The sequence below is a fragment of the Chelon labrosus genome, assembly GCF_963514085.1.
Source record: "Chelon labrosus genome assembly, chromosome: 9".
Classification (NCBI taxonomy): domain Eukaryota; kingdom Metazoa; phylum Chordata; class Actinopteri; order Mugiliformes; family Mugilidae; genus Chelon; species Chelon labrosus.
Window position 1 is genome coordinate 20726252 of NC_140359.1, and position 25421 is coordinate 20751672.

A 25421-nucleotide genomic window follows, 5' to 3' on the forward strand; every position below is an offset into this window, starting at 1 on the left:
GTATGAGCTTTATTTAGTAGTTAATTTACAGATTCAGTGATACATATATTGATCAGTAGACATGAAATCCTCATAAATATTATATTACCGGTATTATGTTCCAGTATGGGTTAAGATAAGACAGGGAGAAATTTACAACCAATCCTGTATATTAAGAATTTTAAATAAGCCTCATGCTTACTGGCTAAAAAACTAAAGAGATGTATACATTAATGTACAGTTAGAATAGTTAGAATAGTTTCTGTATGCTTAGTACAGATATTGAATAATATGATCTGATCAAGAAATACACAGTTACACATTGTACTTCAGATGTATTATGATAAACTGCATCCTGTGTTATAAAATCTCTAAAGTATGGTCGTTCTTCCCCAATAAAGTGGACAATTTTAGACAAAGGTGACATATTAAAATGTAGTTTAAATTCGTTTTTGTTAACTAAAAAAAGAAAAAAGGCAAAGAATGATATCGTAGTCAAAGCCATTTTAATCTGTAAACACAGCGTTCTCAAAATTAAAATAATAAAAAAAATAATAATAATATGGGCTTGGTGTGGATTTAAATAGCAATTTATATGTGCATTAATCTCCCAGCATCCCTACCTATGTCTTGTGCATGTCAGGGCTGCATAAATCCCAACTGCCCAACTGTTTTTTTTTTTTTTTTTTGCAAGACGAGGAAATATCTCACTACAAAATATCTTGTTGATCCTGTTAATCGTGAGCAATCGTGTTGTAATGTTTAAATGCCATATGCACCACTCACTAAACGACGTGTAAATAGTGTTTGTTGCCTGTCAAGTGTGTGTGTTCGCCGGCTCACGTGGATGCCACTAAACAGCCACTGAAGATTCATGGACTTCCTGAAAATAGTGCCACGGTGTAGGTGCAATCTTCAAAACAACGGAGTATTAAAATATTTCTACATCGGTGTACATTAAATATGACCACATATTTCCATTTAACAGATTGACGGTTGTTAAGTAAGCTGGAGTTGTGAATATGAGTTAGACGTTATGAGCTGTTACGCCTTTCCATATATCCCTCCGCCGTTTTTTGTCCCCTTTCAGACTGTTTTGGTCCTTTCGCTGTTAGCAACGGATAGAACCCGAGATAGCCGAAACCCTATTTTGAGATAATCGAAATTTTTTTGTTAGGATCACATAACAAATTGACAAGAGGTGTAACACACATGTTTATTTTGGAAGTGTTATCCGAGCGCGTTGTCTTTTTTAAATATCATTTTTTTCAGTTTTAACAGAAATTGTACAGATTGCTAATTCAGCTAGCAACTGTTAGCGAGCTAACTAGCCGCTTAGCATAGCATCCTCCTCAAGAGGCACGTTGACATTAGCCCCGCTTGCTAGCCAGATCTCCGGACTGCTAACGTTAGCGAGCTGTCACACAACAACCACACGCCGTCCCATCTTTAAGGAATTGCGGTGTGAAAGTGGTCGTTTTAAGAGGCTGTCTTTTATGGGATCACCATGTCAATGAAGGCCGGTGGAAATCGCAGCAAGCCCGGCGGTGGCAACACCGCTGGTGCCGCCGCCTCCGGTGCCGGAGGAAGCGGAGGGGGAAGACAGAATCTGGGCAGGTCTGTGGATTTAAAACGTTAACTAAGTGAAGTAAAAACACAGCAGCGAGGGGTGATGTTGCCAGTTTTCGGTACTTGGATACAGCCACGTCCAGTAGTAGTATTTGTGAGAGATGACATTTCTGTTAAGTGGTCCAAAACTAGTGCGTGTTTGTGGACGTTATATGGGCCTTACGACGTGCTGGTCACTCAGTGTAACGTTATGCAGTCTAGCTAGCGAGGCCTGTCTGCTTGGTCCAATAATGTTGCAACTTCGACGGAACATTACCCCCTTTTTGCACGTTAAATAAAACACATCACCTGGCCTCTGGTTATGCAATTAGGCATGTTTGGATGGACATGTATCTTTCCCCCCACATGTGTGTGCCAGTGACGCTGCTTGCCAAGTTGCAGATATCAGTTTACTATCAGCTTGGAGTCAATTTGGCTAGCGTTAATTAGCCGTTTGACAGCCCATGCTTGTAATTCAGTGCACTCACTGTTGTAATGGCCGGCTAACGGGACGCAGCCTGGCGACTTCGCGGTGCGATAAAAAAAAATGACTGCGTTTGTTTTCCTTTTTACATGTTGCTCGGTACGTTACCGCAACATTGCTGCAACGGGGTTGCCAAGAAATTGATATAAAGCGTGTGGGCGCACGAAGGAGAGAGAGAGAGAGAGAGAGAGAGAGGGGCGGGTGTGGAAAAGGGGGTGAGGACGAGAAGGGGGAATCAGAGACCTACGGGCTTTCAACCTTGACGTTGCATCTCGTGAGAAATAGTGTCCTTGAAGTATGACTTTCTCCGTACATGTCGTCCTAAGATAAAGCTAACACACGCTGTCAGTGCGGGGACTGCATGCATATATTTTTTGTGGTCAGCCTTTTATTCACCGGTCACTAGGACAGTACGCCCCATTCATTGCGTAGGTTTCATCCATGAAGGCCTAGCAGCGAAGATGCTGTGAAATAGTGCTGGACCTGTCATGCGTTTAAAAACTAGCCCGTTTGAGCTCAAAATGACATGCTGGAGGATTGTGAATCGAAGTGTGTTTTTAGTGAGCCTATTACTAATGTGCTACAGCTGACACGATGCAGGGATAAGTGTCCATTGCATTGAATGAAGTGGGAAAAGCTGGCCGCATGCCATGCTGAACAAGGTGCATTTTAGGACATGCTTGGGGAAAAAAATGTAGGCTACTGACTGTTTGGCTGGCAGCCACTTGAACGTTATTCTAACAGGCAAAAATGTTGTGGAATCTGCTGGAGATTTTGGAGTCTCCTTTGCATTCAAATATTCAACTAATCGATTTGTATTTGCAAAGACAGTTTGGTTTAGATTTAAATAGTTTTGCATTTTTGGGGAGGGGGTGTCGTGTTTCAGTGTGCTGGGACAGATGTTTAATGTTAATGATGATTGGGGCGTTTGTTAATGGTGGCTTTTTTTTTTTCCTTTCAGGGGAAGACACAGCGGTAAAGCTCCTGCAGCAGTAAGTAACCTGTTAGCTCTCATACTAATGTGAACTAGCATTAGTGTTTAGCATTTAGAAAACATTCATAATCGATTAATAATAATAATAAGTAAATTCCGTGCAGCCGTTTGAATACACTGTCACATTTGTTAAGACATGCAATTTGACTTCATATAAGGTGTAAATTTAATGGTAAGAAGAAATGTTGGCGCAAATGTGTAGCAGGTGTCTTCAGATAACTGTTAATTTAATTTAATGGTCAAATATCTGTTACTATTATAAATTCGTCAAATGTCCAGTGGGTGTCAAACGGCTGCGGGGTCATATTTGGCTTAATATTTCTTTGCAAATGGGGGAAAATCAATAGTTAACTGTGTCTTTTCTTTAGGTCATTTTCAATGGTGTATATGCAAATATGAGGATGGTCCATGTCTTGACTTCAGTGGTGGTACGTTCACTGTTTGTCCGTCTGTGAGATGTGCAGTGTGTGTGTTCTTCTGAATTTCGTCTTGTGTGTAATGGCAACAATGAACGGCGGCGAGAGAGAAGTGAGCGTAGGTAAAAAGTTCCTTAAGATGAAAGTGAATTATGCTTACTGTAAATGAATTGGTAACAACGGTATTTACTGCAGCCTGTCTTACACCACATGCTGTTTCTTCAGAATGTCCACACAGCGATAAACAAAGCCAGTTTGTGGAGACAGCTGGTTGCATAAACAAAGCAGAGATTGATCAATCGTGTGTCTACTTCACAACAGATGGGTTTCTGAACTTGTGTTTTTGAAACGTGTAAATTGACATTGGCACTTAACTGAACGAGTGAGTGTTGCATACAGTGAATAATGATAGACCTACTTTTTTTTTCCTAGGGGACCAAGTGTGAGCTGAAAGTGAAAAATGGAGCCGTCTATGAAGGAGTATTTAAGACATACGGTCCAGAGGTAAGGCTCATATGTAGTGTGATGTTCTTTGTAGGTGCTAATATGCAGCTAAATCTGTTACTTTTTCAGTAGCTGTACTAATGATTAAGCTTATCTGTGGTAATGTTCTGCCTGAACTTAATAGCAGCGTCACCCCTGAGGTGGATTAAACAAAGATCCGCCTTTTTGCATTTCCTTTTATGGCAAAAAGGCATGTGGCCCTTCATCTTCCCTTTTAGGTTGAAGTTTTCCCCAATCTTTCTTCTGTGGGAAAAATAATGGATTAACCTCTGCAATGGAGGTTAATGGCTATCTGTCCAATTCATTTAGCAGAGCTTGGTTTTAATGTCAATACTTTAAGGGAAATAAGTAAAATATGTATCACGTTTCGTATCTTATATCACCCCCACATGTTTGGTAAGTTTGCATGACTGAAATGTGAATACGACTGAAAAGATAGCAATAGAAATTTAATTCGGTGTGCCTGCAGATGCAAATAATACTTTGTTTTGAGAGCAAAGGAATGGCTGTGCAACTTGAACAGTCAGACATGCTGAAATATTCAGATGTTGTTGCATTCACCACCCTTCTGTTCACAGTCTGTCAGTCACTGTCCTATTTGATTGTAGGGGCTGTGATGTAGCTTTTCTCTATTGTATTATACTAGTTGTAGCATAACTTCTTGTTTTGGGGGAAAACCGTGGTCCATGCAGTTCCCATTGCAGTTCAGAAGCTCCTCCCGTCCCTTGTGGATGCCACTTAATGAGCAGAGCTCAATTGACTGATGTCAGCCAAAGGACCTTGAAGGTATTTTGCTCAGGTTAGTTCTGGAGCCAAGATTCCAAGCAATCCAGCAGGTTCAACTGAGTAGGACCTCTTTTCTCTCTCATTATTCAGTGATCTATCAGTTATTTTTATTAATCTATTATTTAGTGTGTAAAAATAAAAGTAATTAATAAAAATGGCATAAAACGTCTAACACAGTTTTCCAAATGCGGAGGTGACCCTTTGACATTGTGTATTTTCTTATTTCTATAGGATATAACGGAATATATATCATCCTCCAGGGGTTGGAAACAGAATATTTATAATATTTTAACTTAATAATACTAAGATTTACAGAGTTTGCTAATTAGTTGTATTTGTCCATCTACTGTTGAGTTTGAGAGGGACGGGCTCAGTCCTCTGTGCCCATACGTTCCCCATACTTCTGTTTTGGGTTTTGCTGTATTTCAGATTTTCCTTTAATCCCTTTCATCCTCACTTTCTCCCTCAGTGTGACCTGGTGTTGGATGCAGCCCACCGAAAGAGCCCAGAGCCGAGCGTAGGCCCCAAGAAAGAAGATATTGTGGAGACCATCATTTTCAAGGCCTCCGATGTCGTAGTGGTGACCTTCAAAGATGTGGACCTGAATTTTGCCAGGAAAGGTACTGAAGGCATTTGTGTTGGCAAATATAATCTCTCCATATACCCAACCTTTCACATAGTGAAAACTCACGAACCATGTACAGTGTAGGTGCTTGTCACTTAGTATTTAATGCACACACACACAATATATAAATACCTGACAGTGTGAAGGCCCCACCAGTGCATACACACAATGTATTGATCCTTTTCAGTCTGTGCTCTTTACCTTGATGACACAAAGGCATCACCATGAGTTAAATCTCGTGTGTCTGCTCTGAGTGGCGAGTCATTGAAAACTAATTTGATCTATTGATTGGTCCGAAGGTTGCCCAAGCACAGCAAGGACACTCTTATAGAGTGAATGAGTCTGCTTCATGTAATTCATCTTGACCCATAGAATTCTCCTTTGAATGGTAAAGGGCTGTGTGGGGGAGTTTTATTGTCTGAAATTGATCAGGTAAAAAAAAAGTGTGAAGGTTCTGCTACATGATTCGGTAAGTGAGTCAGTAAGTCACCAACTTACTGAAGTAAAGGGATCTGTTGAGTTTGCTTGACCTGGCTTGACTAAATCTGTTGGGTAGAGGGTGAACAGTTGGTCGCCAGTCAGTAAATCTACCTGTCAGTCCATCTTCTGACTCTCTGTCATCTGTGTGTGTCTTTCCTTTCCAATGGTCTAGTCTCCTCTGACACAGGTAATATATGGCTGTTTTCTCCTCTTGCACATCTCTGTATGCACTTACACACTTTCATAAGCCTACTGAAATACGTAATCAAACTCACAATATTTGTGAAGGTCTGGGCATGATTTATAGTCGGTTATTACTGCTCTTTTGTTCTAATTTGAAGATCAGTCTAAAGTAAGAGTAGCTCAGTCTTTCTGCATCTTTTCACCAGATCCTTTTGTTATCTTTAGACTGGATGTTGCTTTCGGTGGAAGGATTGCCACGCGACTGTCGCACACAGTAGTTAAGCAATCAGCTTAAAAGTTAGCAGTGGCTCATAGTGGATATTATATGTTTAGGTTTACTCATGAAGAGGCTTGGGATGTGTAAGACATATACTGCTGATGGTGTGAAATGTAATGTAAACTAATGCCAATATTAGTTTTAAACTAATGCTAATTCTTAATGTAGTTTTAAAACAATATATACACCAATCAACCACAACCTTATGACCACCTGCCTACTATTATGTACGTACCCCTCTTGCCACCAAAACTGCCCTGGCCCGTTGAGGCAAGGACTCCACTGGATCTCTGAAGATGTTTGAAGCAGATCCATTTAAGTCCTCCAAGTTGCAGGAGGGGGGCTTTGTGGACTGGTTTGTCCAGCAAATCCAATCTTTGTTGAATCGAGATCTGGAGAAATTAGAGGCCAAGTTAAAACCTTGAACTTGAACCGTGTTCCTCAAACTATTCCTGAACTATTGTGGAAGCTTTGCCTGCTTCAAAGTAACATTTACATGAATGGCAGGATGCAAGGCCTCCCATTATAACATTGCTCAAAGCATCACACTGCCTCTGCCGACTTGTCCTCTTGTCGGTAGTGCATCCTGGTGCTTTGCGTTACCCAGCTAACCTATGTACATGCACCTGACCGTCAACTTGATGTTAGATAAAATGTGAGCCCATTAGACCAGGCCACTTCTGCGGTCCAGTTCTGATGCCCACATGCTCCTGGAAGTGGACAGGCTCCAGCATGACCACCCTGACGGCAGTTGTTCCTGCCTTGGACCACTTCAGTTCTGACCAATGCTGACCAGGACGACCCCACAGATGTGCAGTTTTGAAAATGCTCTGACCCAGTCATCTTACAATTTGCCCCTTGTCAGGGTTGGTCAGATACTTCCACTTGCGCATTTTTCCTGCTCCTAACACTTTGAGGACAAAATGTTCACTTGCTGCCTAATATATTCCACCCACTGACAGGTGCCATGATAACCAGATAATCAGTGTTATTCACTTCACACAGTCAGTGGTCATGAGGTTATAGCTGATTGGTGTAAGGTTTTAACTAATATTATTGCAGTTTAACCCCAAGCAGAGCATTTCAGGGCATTATTTTTTCCTAAACATGCGGTTCAGTTACAGCATTTTAGTTGGGGTCTAATCGGGAAATGGAAAGGTGGAAAAGCATTGCATTATGAGCGTGATTCCATTGAAAGCAACAGTTCATCTTAAGCACCAGCACCTTATTTGTTTTCAGAACTTTGTATTAAAAATCAAGTTATTCCAAGTTAATTTGCTTTGGCCCTGAAGTGCTTTGAGGTCATATAATTGACTGCGATCTGAATGCATGTTTGCTTACGCTCACTATGCACATATTTGGTTTGGAAACTGTGCTTAGGTTATGTACAATTTCTGTCATAGATATGTGCAGAAAGCATGCCAACTACCTCTAAATACATAAACCGAGCCTGTTAGTCCAGTTGTCCGTGTGGTGCCAATCTAGCATCTTTGAAATTGCTCTCTGCCGTCAAGGATTAAATATCCGGGATGGCTGAGTCCAGGTGGTTGGGATGCTTTTTGCGCATAAGTCCATTGGTGCCAGATCTGAGAATGTGAGAGGGCTAACATGAGATCAGTTTTCCTTTCAAATATAATTTGGGGTTGTCTTTGAGCATGCCGGTCTATGATTAATTTTATTGAGCCAAAGTATTTTGTACGTTTAATTAAATATAGTGAATGTCCTGAAGGAATGGATTGTCTTCAGCCCTGAGTTTTATTTTTACATGTGAATGCTGCTTTTCAAGGTGTTGCCATGGTGATGCTTGATCAGAAGTGGGGGAAAAGTCAGGTATTTTGGACACAGTGTGATCACTGAACTTAAGTTATGATAAAAGTTAACAAAATGAAAATGTTGTGTAAACCGTTTTCTTAATTTAACAAGTACCCTATGCTACAAGATAAGACAGTGAATGAGGACTACTGTTTCCCCTTTCTTTAAAGGCTGGATTAATAGTCATTTTATGCTTCTTAGATACCAAGGCCATCTCAAGCAATGGCTCAAAGATTTTTTTGAAAGGATTTTTTCCCCAGTCCAGTCGCACCCATGTCTGGATGTGAGTGGCTGTGCCTCTTGTACCACCAAAACTTCTACATAGACCTTTGCTGTGAGAGCTTGTGGCAGAGACTCTCGAGGCATGAGTGAACAAACAGTGAGAGTGCGGCCTTGTGACCACACACTGTCGTTGGCCTGTGTGTGTGTGTGTCTCTCTTTCTGTACGGCAGTGTCCTGTACACACATATGTATTCTCTGTGTATGTCTCAGACAACTTTACAGATTCAGCAGTGAGCGGTAGGATCAACGGTGAGCATAAAGAGAAAGATCTAGAGCCCTGGGATGGAGGAGAGACCCACAACTCTGACAGCCTTGAGTCTCTGGATACAGATGTGGTGAGAACAGGCACACAAACAAACACACTGCCTACATTTATGTTTACGAATTTTGTTCAAATTATTTTTATCAGAAATTCCAACTGAGCTGTTCACAAAGACGCTAAGACCTGTTTTCTCTAACTTTATTGACAACACTGAATTCATTAAAAAGAAAAAAAAAATGACCAAGACAGACACACATTTTCACATTTTCAACGACTCATTATTTTGATACCTCCATTTTGCATGTCACCTGATGTTTACCTCGCATGGAAAAATTATTTAATCCACACAGAGAGAAACAATTGATTCAAGCATTTACAGCAACAGGTTGCACCACCTAATTCATTCTAAATCTTTAAATTCCCTCCTACTTACTGAGGTGGTTGTACGAGGTGGCTTTGTTGGGATTCAGCTATTGTTTTGACTGTTAGCGGCTTATTAGTGTCCATGTAAACATAGCAATTGAAGTTTCACTTGTCATGAATAGAATTGTTATCCATGCAGGCTGTCATTATTATTTGTTTTATATGCCTATTGTTAAACTCTCTCTCTCTCTTCCTCTCAGTCAAACGGTTGGGATCCCAATGACATGTTCAAGTACAACGAGGAGAAGTACGGAGTCTTATCCACATATGACAGCAGCCTCTCCACATATACGTAAGCTTCTCCAGGTTCTCCATCTGTGTTTCTGTCTTTGTTCAAAGTCATCGACATGCCATAAACCTAAAACATCGTATAGAGATACTGGAAGTATACTTTAATTTCTTTGAAATTAAATCATCCTTTGAATCATGCTTTAGTGTGACGTCCCATGCAGTAACTTAAAAACGTGGTGCTTTTCACAGTCGCTCCCCGTCTGACCTGAGCTTGCTTTCCAGGGTCCCCTTAGAGCGGGACAACTCAGAAGAGTTTCTGAAGAGGGAAGCGCGAGCTGCCCAGCTAGCGGAGGAGATCGAGGCCAGCGCCACGTACAAGGCCCGTGTGGCCCTGGAGAACGACGAACGCACCGAGGAGGAAAAATACACTGCTGTGGTGCGAGGAGAAAGGGAGACTCACACACTTAGCAGGTGAGGCCAGGATGCGCATTAAGAAACTTCCTGTGAGTGTGTGAGTGTCTACAATACCAGCTCTATGAAAACACTGCAACAAACAATGCAACGTTTGTACTTGTAACTTGTAAAAAAATTATTATTAAATGTGTTAATTCATTCATCCTGTGTTCATATTGATTTGTTTGAACATACATCATTTATAGTTATTTACAATTAAAAGTAGAACTGGAACATTTTCATACACTTGATTGTCTGTGTACCAGCATGGTGTATGTGCATAATGTTTGCAGACAGTGTGGCTCTGCAGTAGAAACGTTCAGTCACAGACTTGGGAGCCGTATTTAAGCCTTAAAGGAAGACAAAGTAGTTGCAGCAAATTCACTATGCAGATAGCAGCTGTTCCCAGCACAAACACTTGGTGGTAATTAAAGAAAGCATGCTCATTTTGGCTGATGAGAAGTACTTAGCTGAATCTAATACAGTGTAGAGTTATTTCCTCCTCCTCACTGTTGCCTTGTATAAATTTAACTGAACCGCCTGCCTGTATCGTTTGTGTGCTTGTCCGTCAGAGAGAACAAGTACATTCCTCCAGGTCAGAGGAACAGGGAGGTGATGTCGTGGGGGCCGGGACGTCAGAATTCACCTCGTCTGGGTCAGAGCGCAGCTGGGCCCTCAACTCCTCGACCGGGACCTCACGACTACAGTCCCAGCTCTGGGGCCGACCAGAGGGTGGTTAACGGAGGCAAGTTTAATACAGCACTCATAAACCTACCGTGTCACTTATTACTCCCGTTTTGTACACATTAGTTTGCACAGAGGTACTTTGTGTTCTGGTCAGGCCAGTGGGCCAAGTATGACTGGAAAAGAGATATTTCGCTCCCCATTGTCTACTGTTTAATGGATGTAAAGATATTTTTTGTTCCTGTTTGCTTTCTTGTATGTAAATCAAATAATTTTAGTCCTGCCTTTTCATTCTTTCTTATATTTATTAATCATTTCTGTCCCTGCTATGCCTTGTGTCCTGTCCACACATTAAGTGATTTGCTTGTTGCCAATATCTGTATAACTGACAACTGGCCACTTGCTGGCTTTCCTGGATCTAGTTGTCTCGTAACCCCTTTTATATATTTCCCACCTTAAATGTTGAATTGAGTAGAACATAAAAATATTGATTGTGTGTGGATGGAGCTAGCTATTCACGCTGTCAGTGTTTCTGTTTAAGAAATAAAACGAAACAAAACAAAATACATCAATGATGCCACTGCTCCATCTAGGTTAACCCCAAGTCCGCTACCAGCATGGTGAATTTGGTTTTAGGAACTCAAGTTGTGGACGTGTTTCATTGTGTTCTACTTGGTACCTGCCCAGGTTTTCTGCCTATAATCTACTTGCAGGAGTTCATTAATATTCCATGGTGTCTTTGCTGCCACTTGCTTCCTGTGTGTGCGCCCCTTTAGTTTTTCCCTACTTTAACTGGTTGTCATCCACTGTTTGTCATCCTTTATCATTTGTCCTTGCTTCTTTTAGGTTCATCCCATTGGCCCTCACCCTGTCCGTCTCCTTCCTCCCGCCCCCCTTCTCGTTACCAGTCTGGCCCCTCCTCCCTGCCTCCTCGGGCGACCACGCCCACCAGACCACCTTCCAGACCCCCCTCTCGACCTTCCAGGCCTCCCTCTCATTCATCCCACCCCTCCTATCCCTCCTCTTCATCCTCCTTTTCCCACCATGGGCCCACGTCGCCAGCCTCCACTCTGCTCAAACGCATGTCTTCAGAAGGTACCCACATCAGTGTGGAGTGGACCTGGGCAAAGGCATGAATTGAAGGTGGAGGGATTGAATTGGATATAAATTGGGATAAATTGTCCCCAATCACACTGAAAAGTCTCTTAAATGGAAACTACTTTCAAAAATAAATTTGCCCAGGTCTAGTGTGGAACTACACAAATAAGTGAAATGGCTTCTTCAGACTGATTTTGGGTCGGAGTGCACACATTTATACACAAATGAATATGAGTTATGTACAAAGCTGATCCATTATCAGTGCATCAGCCACTTTAACACTGGCATGTGGGTGCACCATGGTGTGTGTTGTGCTTTCTGTCTGGTAACAGTTGTGGCACAAAAAACAAATAAAACGAAGGCACCTAAACGTTAAATGTTTTGGGACAGACCTTTAAAAGGAAGACGTGAATAAAACTTGAGAAAGAAGCTCAGAAATGTTTGATATATTATTTCAGTGACAGCTATTTATTACAGTGCACTGGAACAAAATGAAAATACCAGCTTTAAACTTAAACTTGTATTTGCATCGCTGTTAGATATACTGTGCAAGAATTCTTGTCCTTGTACACGTGGCTTCCCGATTTCACCAGAACAAAATGAAATCGCAATAAACTTCAACAACTGCTGTTGACGTTTTGGTTACAAAACAAGAAATCCATCTGTATTGTTAGCCAGAAGTGGGATAAGTTGTACTTGCCTAGTAGAGGACAACAAAAAGCAACAAAGTTTAAAACGTTATCCCACTGGACTGTTTTTTTTGTCCTCTCAAAATGAAATAACTGACTTTAAGTGATCCCTAACCTTGTGGTTCTTGTTTGAAGTTAAATCCAAAGAGTTGGAGTGCTGAGCTACCGCTGCACTGTCATAGGTATATATGGATTATGTTCGTACTGTTTTTGCAGCAAAATGTTCAATAACTAAAGAGTAGTGTGGAGCTGGGCTGTTGCTGAAAGATAGACGCTGTTCACTGCACAAAATTTGTGCAACTCGGCGAATTCTTGGAATGAGTTTTCCACCTCAACTTACCACCTGCGTTTTCCTATTTTTTATTTTTTTTTAATATCCCTCACTTCACCTGGTTGTAGTTTGGAAAGTGTGGTGTGCTTTTTGATCACTTTACAGGATCTTCTGCAGTTTCTCCTACTAACATGCATGTCTCCGAATAACATTGGTGTTTGATGTGATATGAAATCATTGGGGTTGCTTTCACATCCATATTTTGTTCTGATTCAGTGAGAACAGTATTGTTACAATACTGCATTTAACTTCGCTTCGGTTGGTGTTCACATGGCAATCGAGACAAAGTCCTCAACGCTAATCTCTTGCTGACAGTATAGTGATTGGTCATAATTTATTTTTTGAGAAATTGGATTTCATGTAATCAGAAAATAATCAGCAGTGAGTTTAGTCAATAGCAGTTAATACTGTTCTATGTTTGCTTACAATGACCTATTCAACAGCTTCTTTTCCAAAGATGGTTTGGGTAAACTGCTCAGTTATATAATTATTGGAGGTAACACAACAAGCTGCCCTGTGGCGTGATTGCAAGTGAACTGAGACCACCCTCTCTAACCGGTCTCAGTTCGGTTGATTAGCTCCAGAATAAAGTGCGATTGCTGTGAACACACCAGCCCGAATGAACCGTCATCCGGGGTTAATGCTACTGGTTTCGGAACAACAAACCAGGTGTGAAAGCACCCTTAGATGAGAATGTAATCACGACTAAGGTTTGCAGTTTTTAAAGCTCTTGTGAGACCCCTCCACATCAGGACGGTAGAAAACGCAGTGTGTTTTCTACCCTTCTACTCTATGCTTATGGAACTCTGTCTGTGTCTGCCTTTATCATTTACAGGTCCACCCAGGATGTCTCCAAAATCACAGAGGACACCTCGCGCTCACAGAGTGCCACCCTGCCGAACCAGTGGAGTCCCCCCGGGAGTGGACTTAATTTCCCACAATGCTCCGGGAGAGGTTCCAGTGACTCCGCCAACCAGGAGTAGCTCCTCTGGAGGCACATGGTCCTCAGTGGTTAGTGGAGGTAAGAATAGGTTTTTCCTTCCTCTTTCATTTCTTTACAGTTTCTGTGTGGAAAGGAGTCCAGAATATGGCATCTTCCAGAAGAACATTGTTTAGAAACAAATTGAATACGTGTCCTCTGTTATTGGCAGGTGAAAATGTTTGGGTTTATTATGTGATCACCAAAATCATTTTTCTTCTTCTTCCCCGCCACTTTAGCGCACAGGCCTCGCTCCCCACGACAGAATAATATGGGCGGTGCCTCCCCTGGCTCCTCCTCCCTCCCTTCACCCCAGACAGGAACGGCTCCTGTGGAAACTGTTACCACGCCAACATCTGCTTCCTCTCCTACTGCTGCTAGCCCCGCCCCCAACATGGTCGCCTCTCCATCAGGCGATGGTAAGCTTAAAGTTAACCCACCCACTGTGTTTGTTTTCCTTGTGCTTGGATTTCATTTTCTAGTTTAGGTTGTGTTACTACTAGAAGCATAGTTTGCTTGTCTTTAATGTCCGGATTAAACTATTTTGTGTCTGTACAGCAAAAGAGTGTCGTGTCCAGGAGACGAGGCAAACATCCCCCACAGCCAACAAGGAGAATATCAAGCCTTTGGAAAGCTCACCTAGTATCACCAGACCAGTCTGTAAAGGTACGGTATGCACTGTTTAGTGCTGTGAAGCCTTAATATAAAGATTTTGAAAGAGATCAATTTGCTTAGGTGCATCTTTCCTTATCTGTAATTTCGAGAATCTGAACCATTTCTCTCCACTCACATTGCAGGACCCCCCTCGATGGCACCAGACCACAGAAAACAAATAGATAATTTAAAGAAATTTAGTGTAGATTTTAGGGTAAGTATTTCCTTCATTACTAGGTTATAGAATTGCTTAAGATTGTCAAGTTAGTTTGCCCGTGCAACTCTTTCTTTGTCATGGTCACTTTTCCAATTGCAGTCTAGTTCAAACCCAGACCCTGCCTTTGACCAGATGATGACCAAGCCTGCCAGAGATCCAGCAGACAAGCCGAAAGACCTTCCCCTGGACAAGGCCTCCACGGCGGGACGAGAGGCCAACGATGAGGGTGTCGTAGTGATTGCCGCTGGCACGCCCGGCGGCGCCCCCGCTCCATCCACCACCGCCACGAACACCAGTAAGCCTGGCAGCCCCGCTGCACTGTCACCGTCCCCTTCCGCCCCGGACCAGAAGAGGGCAGGGCTGGATGTGACGTCGCAGGGAGTTCAGACGACGGCCACGTCTTCATTCAGCGGACCCAAGCATGAAGACAAGGAGGAGAAAAAGGAGGCAGTGCAAGAGTGAGTAGAAGGGAGACTGTGGAATTTTAGTACATCTGGTGATATTGTGTTTTTATTCGCAACAAATCTCATGAAAAGACCTCAACTGATATTGACTTGAGCCTATCAAATTTTTTCTGTGGAGTAGAGATCCATTGTTCAATCCAAAAACAACTTAATATTCTCTACTGGCCACCGAAAATGCAACAAAAACACAATTTCACCCTGTTTGAGTAACTTCTGCTACGAACACAAAATACAATAAACTGATTCCAGTCTGACTCCAGACTCTTTTATGTTTTTATTGTTATATCTTTTTCTCTGTTTGTTCTCCTCCTGCAGTCAAGTAAGAAAATCAACACTGAACCCAAATGCTAACGAGTTCAAACCCAGGTTTACTACACAGGTCAGTACCTGCCCTGCCGCTGCCAGGCTACACAAATGAAATGCCACAAGCCGAGATTGTTATTCAACTCATTCTTATGTCTGACTGCATCTCTAACTGCGTCTTGGTATTCTGTGTTGTCTTTAGCCCAAACCAGCCAACACGCCAACGCCTCCCCGGCCTCAGGGCCAGCCGAGCCCCTCCATCGTGGTGCAGCAGCCTCCGACCGTCTACGGCCAGACGGTCTGCTTCCCTCAGATGTATCCTCTAACACCCGTCAGCCCCGGAGTGCAGGTGAGACACACACACCTGCATGCTGAAACGGTGCAGCATGGCTCCATCTGTAGAGTATTTCTATTCAGTGCAGATCTCCCCGAGCATCACGTCGCATCGCTATGAAATGCACAGTGCATTAAAACAAACCCCTAACAACCTTCACCGTTAGTATTCCCAACATCTCTGCTTATGTTTGCACTCATTTTCTTACCTCCTTAATTCTCTTTCTGCCTTTGATTAATCTCTGAATCACGCTGTCACTTTTCTCACATTTTATTTATTTTTTTCCTTGTACACCTTAATATCTAAAACGTCACATCACATCTTTTGTCATCACTTTTATTTCCTTTTCCACAAAGTGCTGCTTTAATTCTTTTTACAAATTGAAGACTGTTATATTTGGTATAACGATACTAGACATGTTTAAAGAATGAAGGAAGTGCTGAAAATTGCATACAGTGATATCAGAGTAACATCTTAAGCACCGTCCAAGTTTTGAAGCATGTAGTATGTAGTCGTAAAATGTGCATTTTTCCTGTGTTGCTTTAAGAAAAACTTGGTGATCCAACATCAGACACGTGCAAACGATAACAACTAAAGAGTGGTTCTTTTTCCCTTTTCTCCCCCTCCTCCTCCTCCTCCTCCTCCTCCTCCTCCTCCTCCTCCTCCTATCTCTCTTTCGCTCCATTAGAAAAGCATTATATGGAAGGTTTGTGAATTTTTCTAAGATTTCTATTTTTTAAGTCCTTTTGTTTTCCTTTATTTATTTATAATTTTTTTTATTTAAAAAAAAAAAAAAAGCCCAATCAGTACTGAGATGTTTTGCTTGCTTGTTGAACTAATGCCATCAGATGTTGGTTTGCCAACTTCTTATTGCAATTCATTTTAAACTGTCATCGCAGACGGATAAGTTACACCTTATTTCCACTGGCTTCATCTGTTTAGCCTGCCACCTCTTTAACTGGAAGCTAATAGGAGTCTGAGCCTCTTTGTTTTTGCTGCAGTACTGTTGGTAATAGAAATGCATGGTGTATAAGATAAAGGAGTTAAGGAACGGAAGCGACAAGCAACGTTTGGTTTTTCACCTTCTGCTCAGTGATAGGTGTAGAAAATGCATGTGGCCCCAGGTAAGAGACGTATGAATCAATAGTGAGGTGCAGCCAGCTATCAAATAAAATCATCTGTTTTTAGTTTAGAGCTGTTTTTTTTTTTTTTTTTTCAAATAGGAAATCTGCTTAGATTCCCTGATAAAACTTGAGCATAAACATGTTTTCTTCATCTGCCATCCTCATTCCCCTCCAGTCTCCAGCTATGTACCAGGTTCAGGTGCCTCATATGACGGTCAGCCAGTCTAAACCCTACAGACAAGGTAAAGGTGAGAATAACCACTGCTTTCTGTCTCTCACTCTCCCCCCCATCCAGCTTTCTCTCTCCCCTCTCTGAACTTACTGAATGAATCTGCTTTAAAAATATTACAGTATTAGTTCCAATCTAAGAAAATCTAAATTACAGTGCTTTATTTTCTTCTTTAGTCTGAAATTTGCTCAGTTTTTAATCAGAGGAAATAATCTAGATGCTTGATAATCATGTCCTGTTGCAACAGTGCAATTAAATTATTCCTGATTAGCGCAAACAAATGGAGACATATTTACGACAGAGACTCCCCAGCAGACTGAATCAAGTGTAGAGCATTCGGGAATTAGTAGATCACCGAATGACACGGAAGAGGAGCTGGAAAGGAGTCTGGAAATTATTGCTACCACTTCCTTAAAAGCCTCACGGAAAGTATGACTGACTGGTTGATTAATCTCATGAGTATTCCAGATGTGGCAGGAAAAAACATAACCAAGAAAATAGTACACAATGCCAGAAGTTTACCAACTAGATTTTATACTAGAGCTTGACAAAAGTAGTAGAAATAAAGAACGAACACAATTTCTCAGTTCACTTCAGGCTCCAAATGTTTCCCATCTTCCAAATGTTCTTTTTCAAGAACAGTTGAAATAAGGAACTCAAAACTAGTTGTCTGCTGTTTGGGACGACTCACTCCAGCACTACTTTGTTGCTCCTCAGTGACTCAACAAACATCTTTTCCATGTTTTCTGTAATTATATGAATCTCTAGTACCCAACATGCCCCAGCAGAGGTCAGACCAGCATCACCCACCGGGCACGCCCACCATGATGCACCCGGCAACGGCAGCAGGACCGCCAATTGTAGCACAGAGCCCCGCCTACTCTGCGCAGTACTTCACCTGCAGCCCGCAGCAGTTCGCCAGTCAGCCGATAGTCCAGCAGATGACCCACTACCCGTCACAGGTGGGATTTTACTGTCACTCCCACTATCAGAACAATACAACCTTTAGCAGCTTCTCTGTAAAAAGGCTCGGCCCAGGAGGGCTGCTCCATTAAGAGCCATATGTAACCATTACAGTTTCCTGTGGTATTGGCAGTTTTTATCTCTCCCAGCTGTTCACTAGTCAGCGATTTGCTCTGACAGATGTCCGTGGTTCAGCAGCTTGATGGGGTGCCAGCCGAGCGCCAGTGTTTCATCACTTCTAAATTTGTGCTGCTGAGAGCAGAAGTGCTGTTACCTGTTTGCAAACAGTCAGTGGTAGAACAACAGCATGCACAGAGAGGCAGTTAGGAGGTTGGCTGATGTTGCGAACATTAGCAGTTTCAGTCTCCCCGGTTTGTATGCTGCCCATTACTGCGGCAGTAGCTGTGTGCATTACATTACATTGTTAATGCGTTTCTTTGTGTCCAGGCCGCATGAATGACGGCTGGTATTATCTGACGTAAAAGTATATTTACAGCTACGTTGGAAGAAAAAACTCTTGTTTCTCAAGGCAGTTGGTTTAGTTTCTTTTCCTTTGGGGTTTTGTATCGTTTCCATCTCTCTCCAGCCTCTATTTCTACTCCTGTTTATTACGGCCATGCATAAAGTAGCCCGCACCACCACCTTCTAACAGCATTACGCAGCTTAAAGTATTCCCTCCAAGCCGGCTGACGATAAGGTTGCTCCAATCAATTATCCGCTGATTTTTATGGGCCAATATTCCACTTAAATAGTGCGATCTGCGACCTCCCTAATGGCTTGTCAATCAGAGGACGAAAGAACGGTGAGATCATTTCCCAGCGCACATCCAAAATGGACCCAAGCCCCAGATACTTGGCCTGCTTTGTGACAGCAGCAGAACATGGCGGAGCGGACCAGACCGGAGGAAGTCCCACCAACTGACTCCTTGCGTGCTATCTGGGCTGGCGTCAGGAGGCGAGCGTCGTTACAGATGAACATCTACCTATCGAAGCCAGTCTTCCCTCGAGGAAAACAGCTTTTTGTTCCCTGCATTAGCTCACTAGAATTTATTTTTTATGGCTTCAGTAAAACTTGATGTTCTGTACACGCACTTTTTCTGTTTTTATAAAAAATCCACTAGAAAGCAGGACTGTATCTGTTGTGCTTTTATGTGTTCCAAATGTGTAAGCCATACTATTTTCCATCAATGATCCACATTCAGTATGTATAAACGTCTTTGTGGAACGTGTATATAAATGACTCAAACTCACTTGAGAAAAAGCTTGAGACACAGAGGGACTTTTCTTTAACAGAATACCGATAGGGATCAGCTGATCAGATTGTTCATTCAGTCCTACATTATTGTTTGTTCCGGTAAATTGAAGCAACGCGCACTCATGCACTCTAATGCTGATGTTGACGGTATTCTGTGTATCCTCCAGGCGCAGCACGTGTTCAGTCCGGTGATGCAGGGCAGCGCCAGGGTGATGGCGCCTCCTACACATGGCCAACACAGCCTTGTCTCTTCCTCGACTACACAGTACCCAGAGCAGACACACACCATGTATGGTAGGTCCACCCACCAGCTCTGAACGCTGTTATGATTGTGGGAATTGTTTGAATAATTTTCAGTGGTGCTAACATTGGTTCCCGTGTCACAGTGTCTCAAGGGCCAATGCCTCAGCAGTACCCCCACCCCAGCGCCTTGCACCCTCACCAACAGCACCCCCAACCCTCTGCCACGCCCACAGGCCAAGCCCAGCAGGGTGGTCCCCCGCAACATGGAGGTCCTCCTAGCCACCCAGCTGCCAGTCCAGTCCAGCACCCGCAGCACCAGCAGGCAGCAGCAGGTGAGGAGCTTAAAGTTTGCCGAATGTTTTGGTTCCTGCACTCATCACTGAATATTTTCAAATGGAGCACCGCGTTCATGTACTTACATGCGTTTGTTTTCCGTGTGCCGTAGCAGCAGCAGCAGCTCAGGCCCTCCACCTGGCCAACCAGGCCCCACAGCAGCAGATGTACTCGGCCTTGGCCCCCACGCCCCCCTCCATGACCCCAGGCCCCAACCCTCAGTCTCCCCAGGCCTCATTCCAATCTGCCCAGCAGACTGTGTATATCCACCCGCAGCAGGTGCAGCATGGCTACAACCCCAACCACATGGCACACATGCAGCAGGTAGGTCACACCCCTATGTCGGCCTGCTGGACAACAACCACAGTAGCTCCAGCCAAGCAATCAGATTGGCAGCGTTCCCCCGGGTTGGATTAAATGTGTGGGGGAAACTGTCTGGGATCAGCTCCAGCAGGTGTTTTAGTTCATGAATGGATCCTGTTCTGGTGCCAGAAGCGCCGCAGACTTCTTGGCAGGCTGACTAATTTAAGTTAGAGATCTCAAATCGGTGTAAGCAGTATTCAGAGCAACATGTTACATTACAGCATACACTGATCAGGCATAACATTATGACCACTGACAGGAGAAGTAAATAACATTGACCATTTTGTCAGTGTTCTGCTGGGAAACTTTTGGACCTGGCATTCATTGGTGTGGATGTTACTTAGACATGTACCACCCACCTAGACCAGACCAGGGACGCCCACCCCATAGCAATGACACTCCTTGATGGCAGCAGCAGATCCCCAGCAGGATGCAGTCTGACACAGGCACACACACAAAAACAGTTTAGGAAGAACTAAAAAAACATGAAAAATAGCACAAGCTGTTGACCTGGCCTCCAAATTCACTAGATCCCAAACTGATCAAGTATCTGTGGGATGATCCACAGAGGCCCCTCCCCTCAACCCATAGGACCCAAAGGCCCCCAATAACAACATCCTGTTGCCAGACACCAGGACACCCTCAGAAGGCCCATGTCCATTCTCTGATGAGTCAGAACTTTTTTGGAGGCACAAGTGAGACCCACACAATATTAGGAAAGTGGTCGTAATGTTATGCCTGATCAGTGTATAGAGGAAAAACTAACTATATAGAGCCTCTCCACCCAGCCACCGTTTGTGTTCACCATCACCCAGAGTTCATGACCATAGTTGAGGGAAGGGATGTAGCCCAACTGCTATATCTGGAGCTTTTGCGTTCTGGAAGCTCCCTCTCCACCGGGACGGCCGCACCCACCCGACCTACTGTTGATCTCAGGGTTGATATATTTTTTTTTTTTTCCTCCTTTGTGAACAAGCGTAGTGATCGTCAGGGCTGTGTGGTCTGGAGATGAATGCTTCTGTTTGGATCTCATAGCAAACAGGGTAAAGATCCAGACAATTAAAAATCCACAAGAACATCAATGAATAAGGGAACAAAGGCAATGTTTACTCTGCTTGGAAAATCAAAAAGAAACCAGGATGTACGTCTGAAGCCATATTTTGAAATGGTAATCTCTCTATCTATTTGAGCTATATATTACCCGATTTATGAAAGCCATTAATCCTTCTTTGCCGCAGAGACAAACGGCTTCTTTGTCTCAGTGGCAATAAATTAGCCGAATACTTGCACGCACGTATTTGCTTTATTTAAGTGCTTGATGGGACGTCAGAGTCTGAACAGAAATCTACGTGCCTGACAGCAGGATGCTTTGTTTTCCTCTAGAGGTGGCATGTCGTGGCTGGTACAGATGTGATAAACTATTACGGTCACGTTACAAGTCGAAAACGTGAAGAGGAGAACGTAGATATTTCTTTAAGACTGCTCTGTGTGTTTTCCCCACACGACAATACTTCACCTTCTCCATCCTCCGTATCCAGCAGCTGCTCCCTGGTCGTAGCTGCAGCCCCCATGCTGCTCCCGTCAGTAACTCACAGGAGGGAGCTGCGAACGCTGCGGCACTGACGGCCGCCTGTTTCCGTATTTTTAACCAGCTCTCCTTCTGTTCGCCTCTCACCGTCTTCACCTTGTGTCCCACTTTTTGTTCTCACTGTCACTCGTACCACTTTTCTTCTCACACCCAGGCCCATATGCAGTCCGGCTTAGTGCAGTCTCACCACCCGGCGCCCACCCACCCCCCGATGATGCTGATGGCTACCCAGGGTCCCCCGGGGGGTCCTCAGCCACCCATGCCCCAGACTGCCCTCAACCCCATCCCCGTTTCCTCCACCACACATTTCTCCTACTTGGCACATCCACAAGGTATTTTATTATTAATCAGCACGCTCCTGCAGAGATGAGTCAGAAATGTTTTTTCTTTCTTCCTTTATCATCGTTAGCATGTGCTCATGCCTTACTAGCTGCTTTTTAAACACATGTTGTGCACATTGAGGTACCCAGATTAACCCTGTATGGGGCGGGTTGACACAACACAATGTAAAAACCAGCTTTACTGTAAGAATAAGAGACTTAATATAGATTTTAAATCACATCTAGCAGACCTGTTCATACCAGTAGTTTGGTCACTAACACTAGCAGACCCAGCTAAACAGCAGGAGCAGTCGAACCTTTATTTTAGTGGAACATTATTAAATGACCAGTGTTGAGGATTTTGTCATATCTAGCGCTAAAATTGCAGATGGCAGCCGCTTTCTGAGCTTGGAGGACAACCTACTTTACTACAGATGTGAAAAAAAGTTCTTCAGAGCTGGCGTTTGGTTTACACACTCATCTGAAAAGGCGTCCAGTAACACGAGCAGAGGAATGATCCTAATCCTCTCTGTTAAACGCTATGGATGGTGCTGACTGGCAGCCTGTTTTTATACAGGCTATGCATATCTGCAGTAGCGCATGAGCATGTGTCGACTTCACTTTCAACACACGCAAAATCTGAACTCGTGCAACTCCTATGCAGACATGACGCATTCATACTAAGCTAACGAAGCGTAGCTAACAGTTTAGAGTTGCAGGTGATTCTACACAAAACGCCACATCATGCTCAGTGATGACAGCCCTGCAAGTGGTTGTGTTTTGCACTTTTGCAAAACAATATCTAAAGGACAGGTTTATCTTATTCCTTGGTCTCTAAAACACCATCACATGCACAAATATGCTCAGCTTTGTGGTTAAATTCTCTTTGTTTCCATTGAAGAGTTTGAAAGATACCAATTTGATTGATTGTGAACACTTAAAATAAACAGATAAATTGTGGACTATACTTGATGTCCATGGAGATTAGTAGGAGATCAGAAGTGTCTGATCCACGTGAAGAAACGAGGACCTCACCCTTTGTCTCCTCTCCGCAGTGCAACCTCACCATCAGCAGCAGCTGTAGACGGAGGGCGCCAGCGAGCTGAGGGTCCCGCTCTGCGTCGCGCTTTCCAACCGGAGCCTTCATAACCAGGCGATGAAGAGAATGAGAGCCCTCCCTCTCCTCTCTTTCCTCATCCTCACCAGACATGCTTCACATCAGCTTTTCTCCCCCCCCCCCCTGCCCCTTTCCCTCCCTCCCTCCCTCCCTCCCTCTCAGACTAGGCAATAAGAGAATGTTAACAGGTTGATGCAGTGACATGTTTTAACAAGCTAGAGAGTTTTAACGGACAAGACTGCTCCTGTTCAGGCCCTGCTCACACACATACACACACACACAACTACACACACACACACACAGACAGATGCAGACACAAAACACCCACACATACTTTCAGGGGTTCCTAATAACAAATGAAGTCAGCTTTGCCAAGTAAGATGTGAACGAGAGAATGAGAGTAACTAATCAGTGAGAGTGAAGAAGAAGAAGAAAATTCAACTGGAACTTGTGTTTTGTCTGCACCTTGTTATGAAAACAAATCTTCCAACTCTTAGACAGTATTAATCTTACTGTTTATTGCTGCTGCTATGTGCTGCGTTCGTTTCCAGACTCCATGACAGGTTTCTAACCAAACTAAAAACAAGAATTGACAAGAAACTTCCTATGAACTAAAGCGGTTTTGACAGCCCGGGGGACAGGAGAAACGTTATTTATGACATATAATGGCTGAGGTGATCAGATCCCACTTCTCACCTGACCCTTATGTAACTTTTAAGTTAAAACTTTTACTTTGTAGATAATATAAATAATTTAAAAAATGAGCAAAAAAATTTAAAAACAATAAAAAAGTTTTAAAAACTGAAGCGGAGTACTGTGGTTGACTTGTGTTGTGGGCTTCTCATTACTATGAAGATGGGTTCTGTGGCTACGTAGTCTGTCACAAATACTAAGGGCTGCACTACCTGGCCACTTTATTAGGTACACCTTGCAATTACCAGATTTAACCTCCTGCTTTAGATCTCAGCGGCGCAGAGTCAACATTCATGGAAGCATTCCCTGTAGAGTTGGGTGCATATTGACATGAGAGCGTCACGTAGTTGCTTCAGATGTGAATCTCCCGTTACTCCACGTCCCAGAGGTGCTCTGTTTGGTCTCACATCTGGTGACAATAAGTGCAGTGAACTCATCGTCATACTCAAGAAACCAGTTTGAGAAGGTGCGGTGGGTTATCCTGCTGGACGTAGGCGCCAGAAGCTAAGTAAGCCGTGGTCATGAAGGGATGGACATGGTCATTACGCATTTAAATGATCCGAGGCAGGATGGAACCATGCTTTCATGTTGTTTAAGCCAAATTCTGACCCTTGACGTGAATGGCTCTCGTGGTCTTCAGCTGCTGCGGCGCATCATCTTCAAGGTTTTTGTGCGTTCAGAGATGCTCTTCTGCGAACCTCGTTTGTAACAAGTGGTTATTTGACTGACGGTTGCTTTTCTATCACGCCATTCTCCTCTGGCATCCAGAAGTGCATTCGCTCGTGGATCTTTTCTCAGTTTCACAGCATCCTCCGTAAACCCTTAGAGATGCCTGTCCAAATCCCAGTAGAATAACAAGTTTCTGAAACACTCCAGTCCAGCGCCAACATTTACAGTTACCACAGGCTGGACTTTCCTTTTTGTGTGTTGAGAATCCATCTGATGTTTTGGGTTGAATTTTATGCAGAAATGAAGAAAATTGTGAGGGCCGCAAATACTTTTAATAGCCTCACAGCAAGAAGGTTCTGGGTCCAAATCAACCGGCCGACTGGGCCTTTGTGTGGAGTTTGCGTGTTCTCCCTGTGTTCTCTCCAGGCTTCTTCTCACCATCCGAAGACATGCTCGTTAGGTTAATTGGTGATTCTAAATCGGCCGTAGGTGTGAATGTGAGTGTGTGAATGGTTTTCTATCTCTGTGTTAGCCCTGTGATAGACTGGCGACCTGTCCAGGGTGTACCCAACCTCTCGCCCAGTGACAGCTGGGATAGGCTCCAGCCCCCCCAGGACCCTCCAGAGAGTCACATTTTTTAATAACATTCCCAGTGGGTCAGAAGTTACATACATTTAGATAGTATTTTATAGCATTTATTGCTTTAAATTGTGTAATTTGGATAAACCGGCTCACATCATACTTACCTATACAGAGCCATTTTATCTGTTTTCCCTCTCCTCAGTCTTTATGCTAAGCTAACATACATACTTCGGTAGCTAACTGTGACAGCTAGCAACTATCTTCCTTTGCAACTCTTTGAATAAAGGCACCAACGCAGATCTCTGAACTCTTCCTTTAATCTTCCACTCTGTCCACCGGCCGGCTGCTGTAAAAGAGAAATCAAACCACACAGAAAAGAATAAAAACCTGC

General features: G+C 43.3%; 1 protein-coding gene across 8 annotated transcripts; it reads left to right on the top strand.

The window, feature by feature from the left end:
- The first annotated feature begins 755 nt into the window (after window positions 1-755).
- atxn2 (ataxin 2) lies at window positions 756-25419 on the top strand. Of its 8 annotated transcripts, none has more exons than XM_084551052.1 (26): window positions 756-1596; window positions 3033-3063; window positions 3434-3493; window positions 3914-3985; window positions 5241-5391; window positions 6049-6063; window positions 8641-8765; window positions 9316-9407; window positions 9629-9817; window positions 10372-10544; window positions 11330-11578; window positions 13437-13622; window positions 13820-13999; window positions 14139-14246; window positions 14378-14448; window positions 14551-14909; window positions 15231-15294; window positions 15421-15567; window positions 16241-16258; window positions 16852-16924; window positions 17674-17867; window positions 19290-19416; window positions 19509-19697; window positions 19814-20022; window positions 21804-21981; window positions 23025-25419. In XM_084551052.1, the coding sequence occupies exons 1-26, from the start codon at window positions 1487-1489 to the stop codon at window positions 23051-23053; spliced, it is 3399 nt and encodes a 1132-aa protein (XP_084407178.1). In that variant the 5' UTR covers window positions 756-1486; the 3' UTR covers window positions 23054-25419. The 8 variants fall into 8 exon arrangements, with proteins under 8 accessions (XP_084407178.1, XP_084407177.1, XP_084407179.1 ...); XM_084551051.1 differs by having other exon boundaries at window positions 19811-20022; window positions 23025-25418; XM_084551053.1 differs by having other exon boundaries at window positions 16852-16918; window positions 19811-20022; window positions 23025-25418.
- Window positions 25420-25421: the final 2 nt, after the last annotated feature.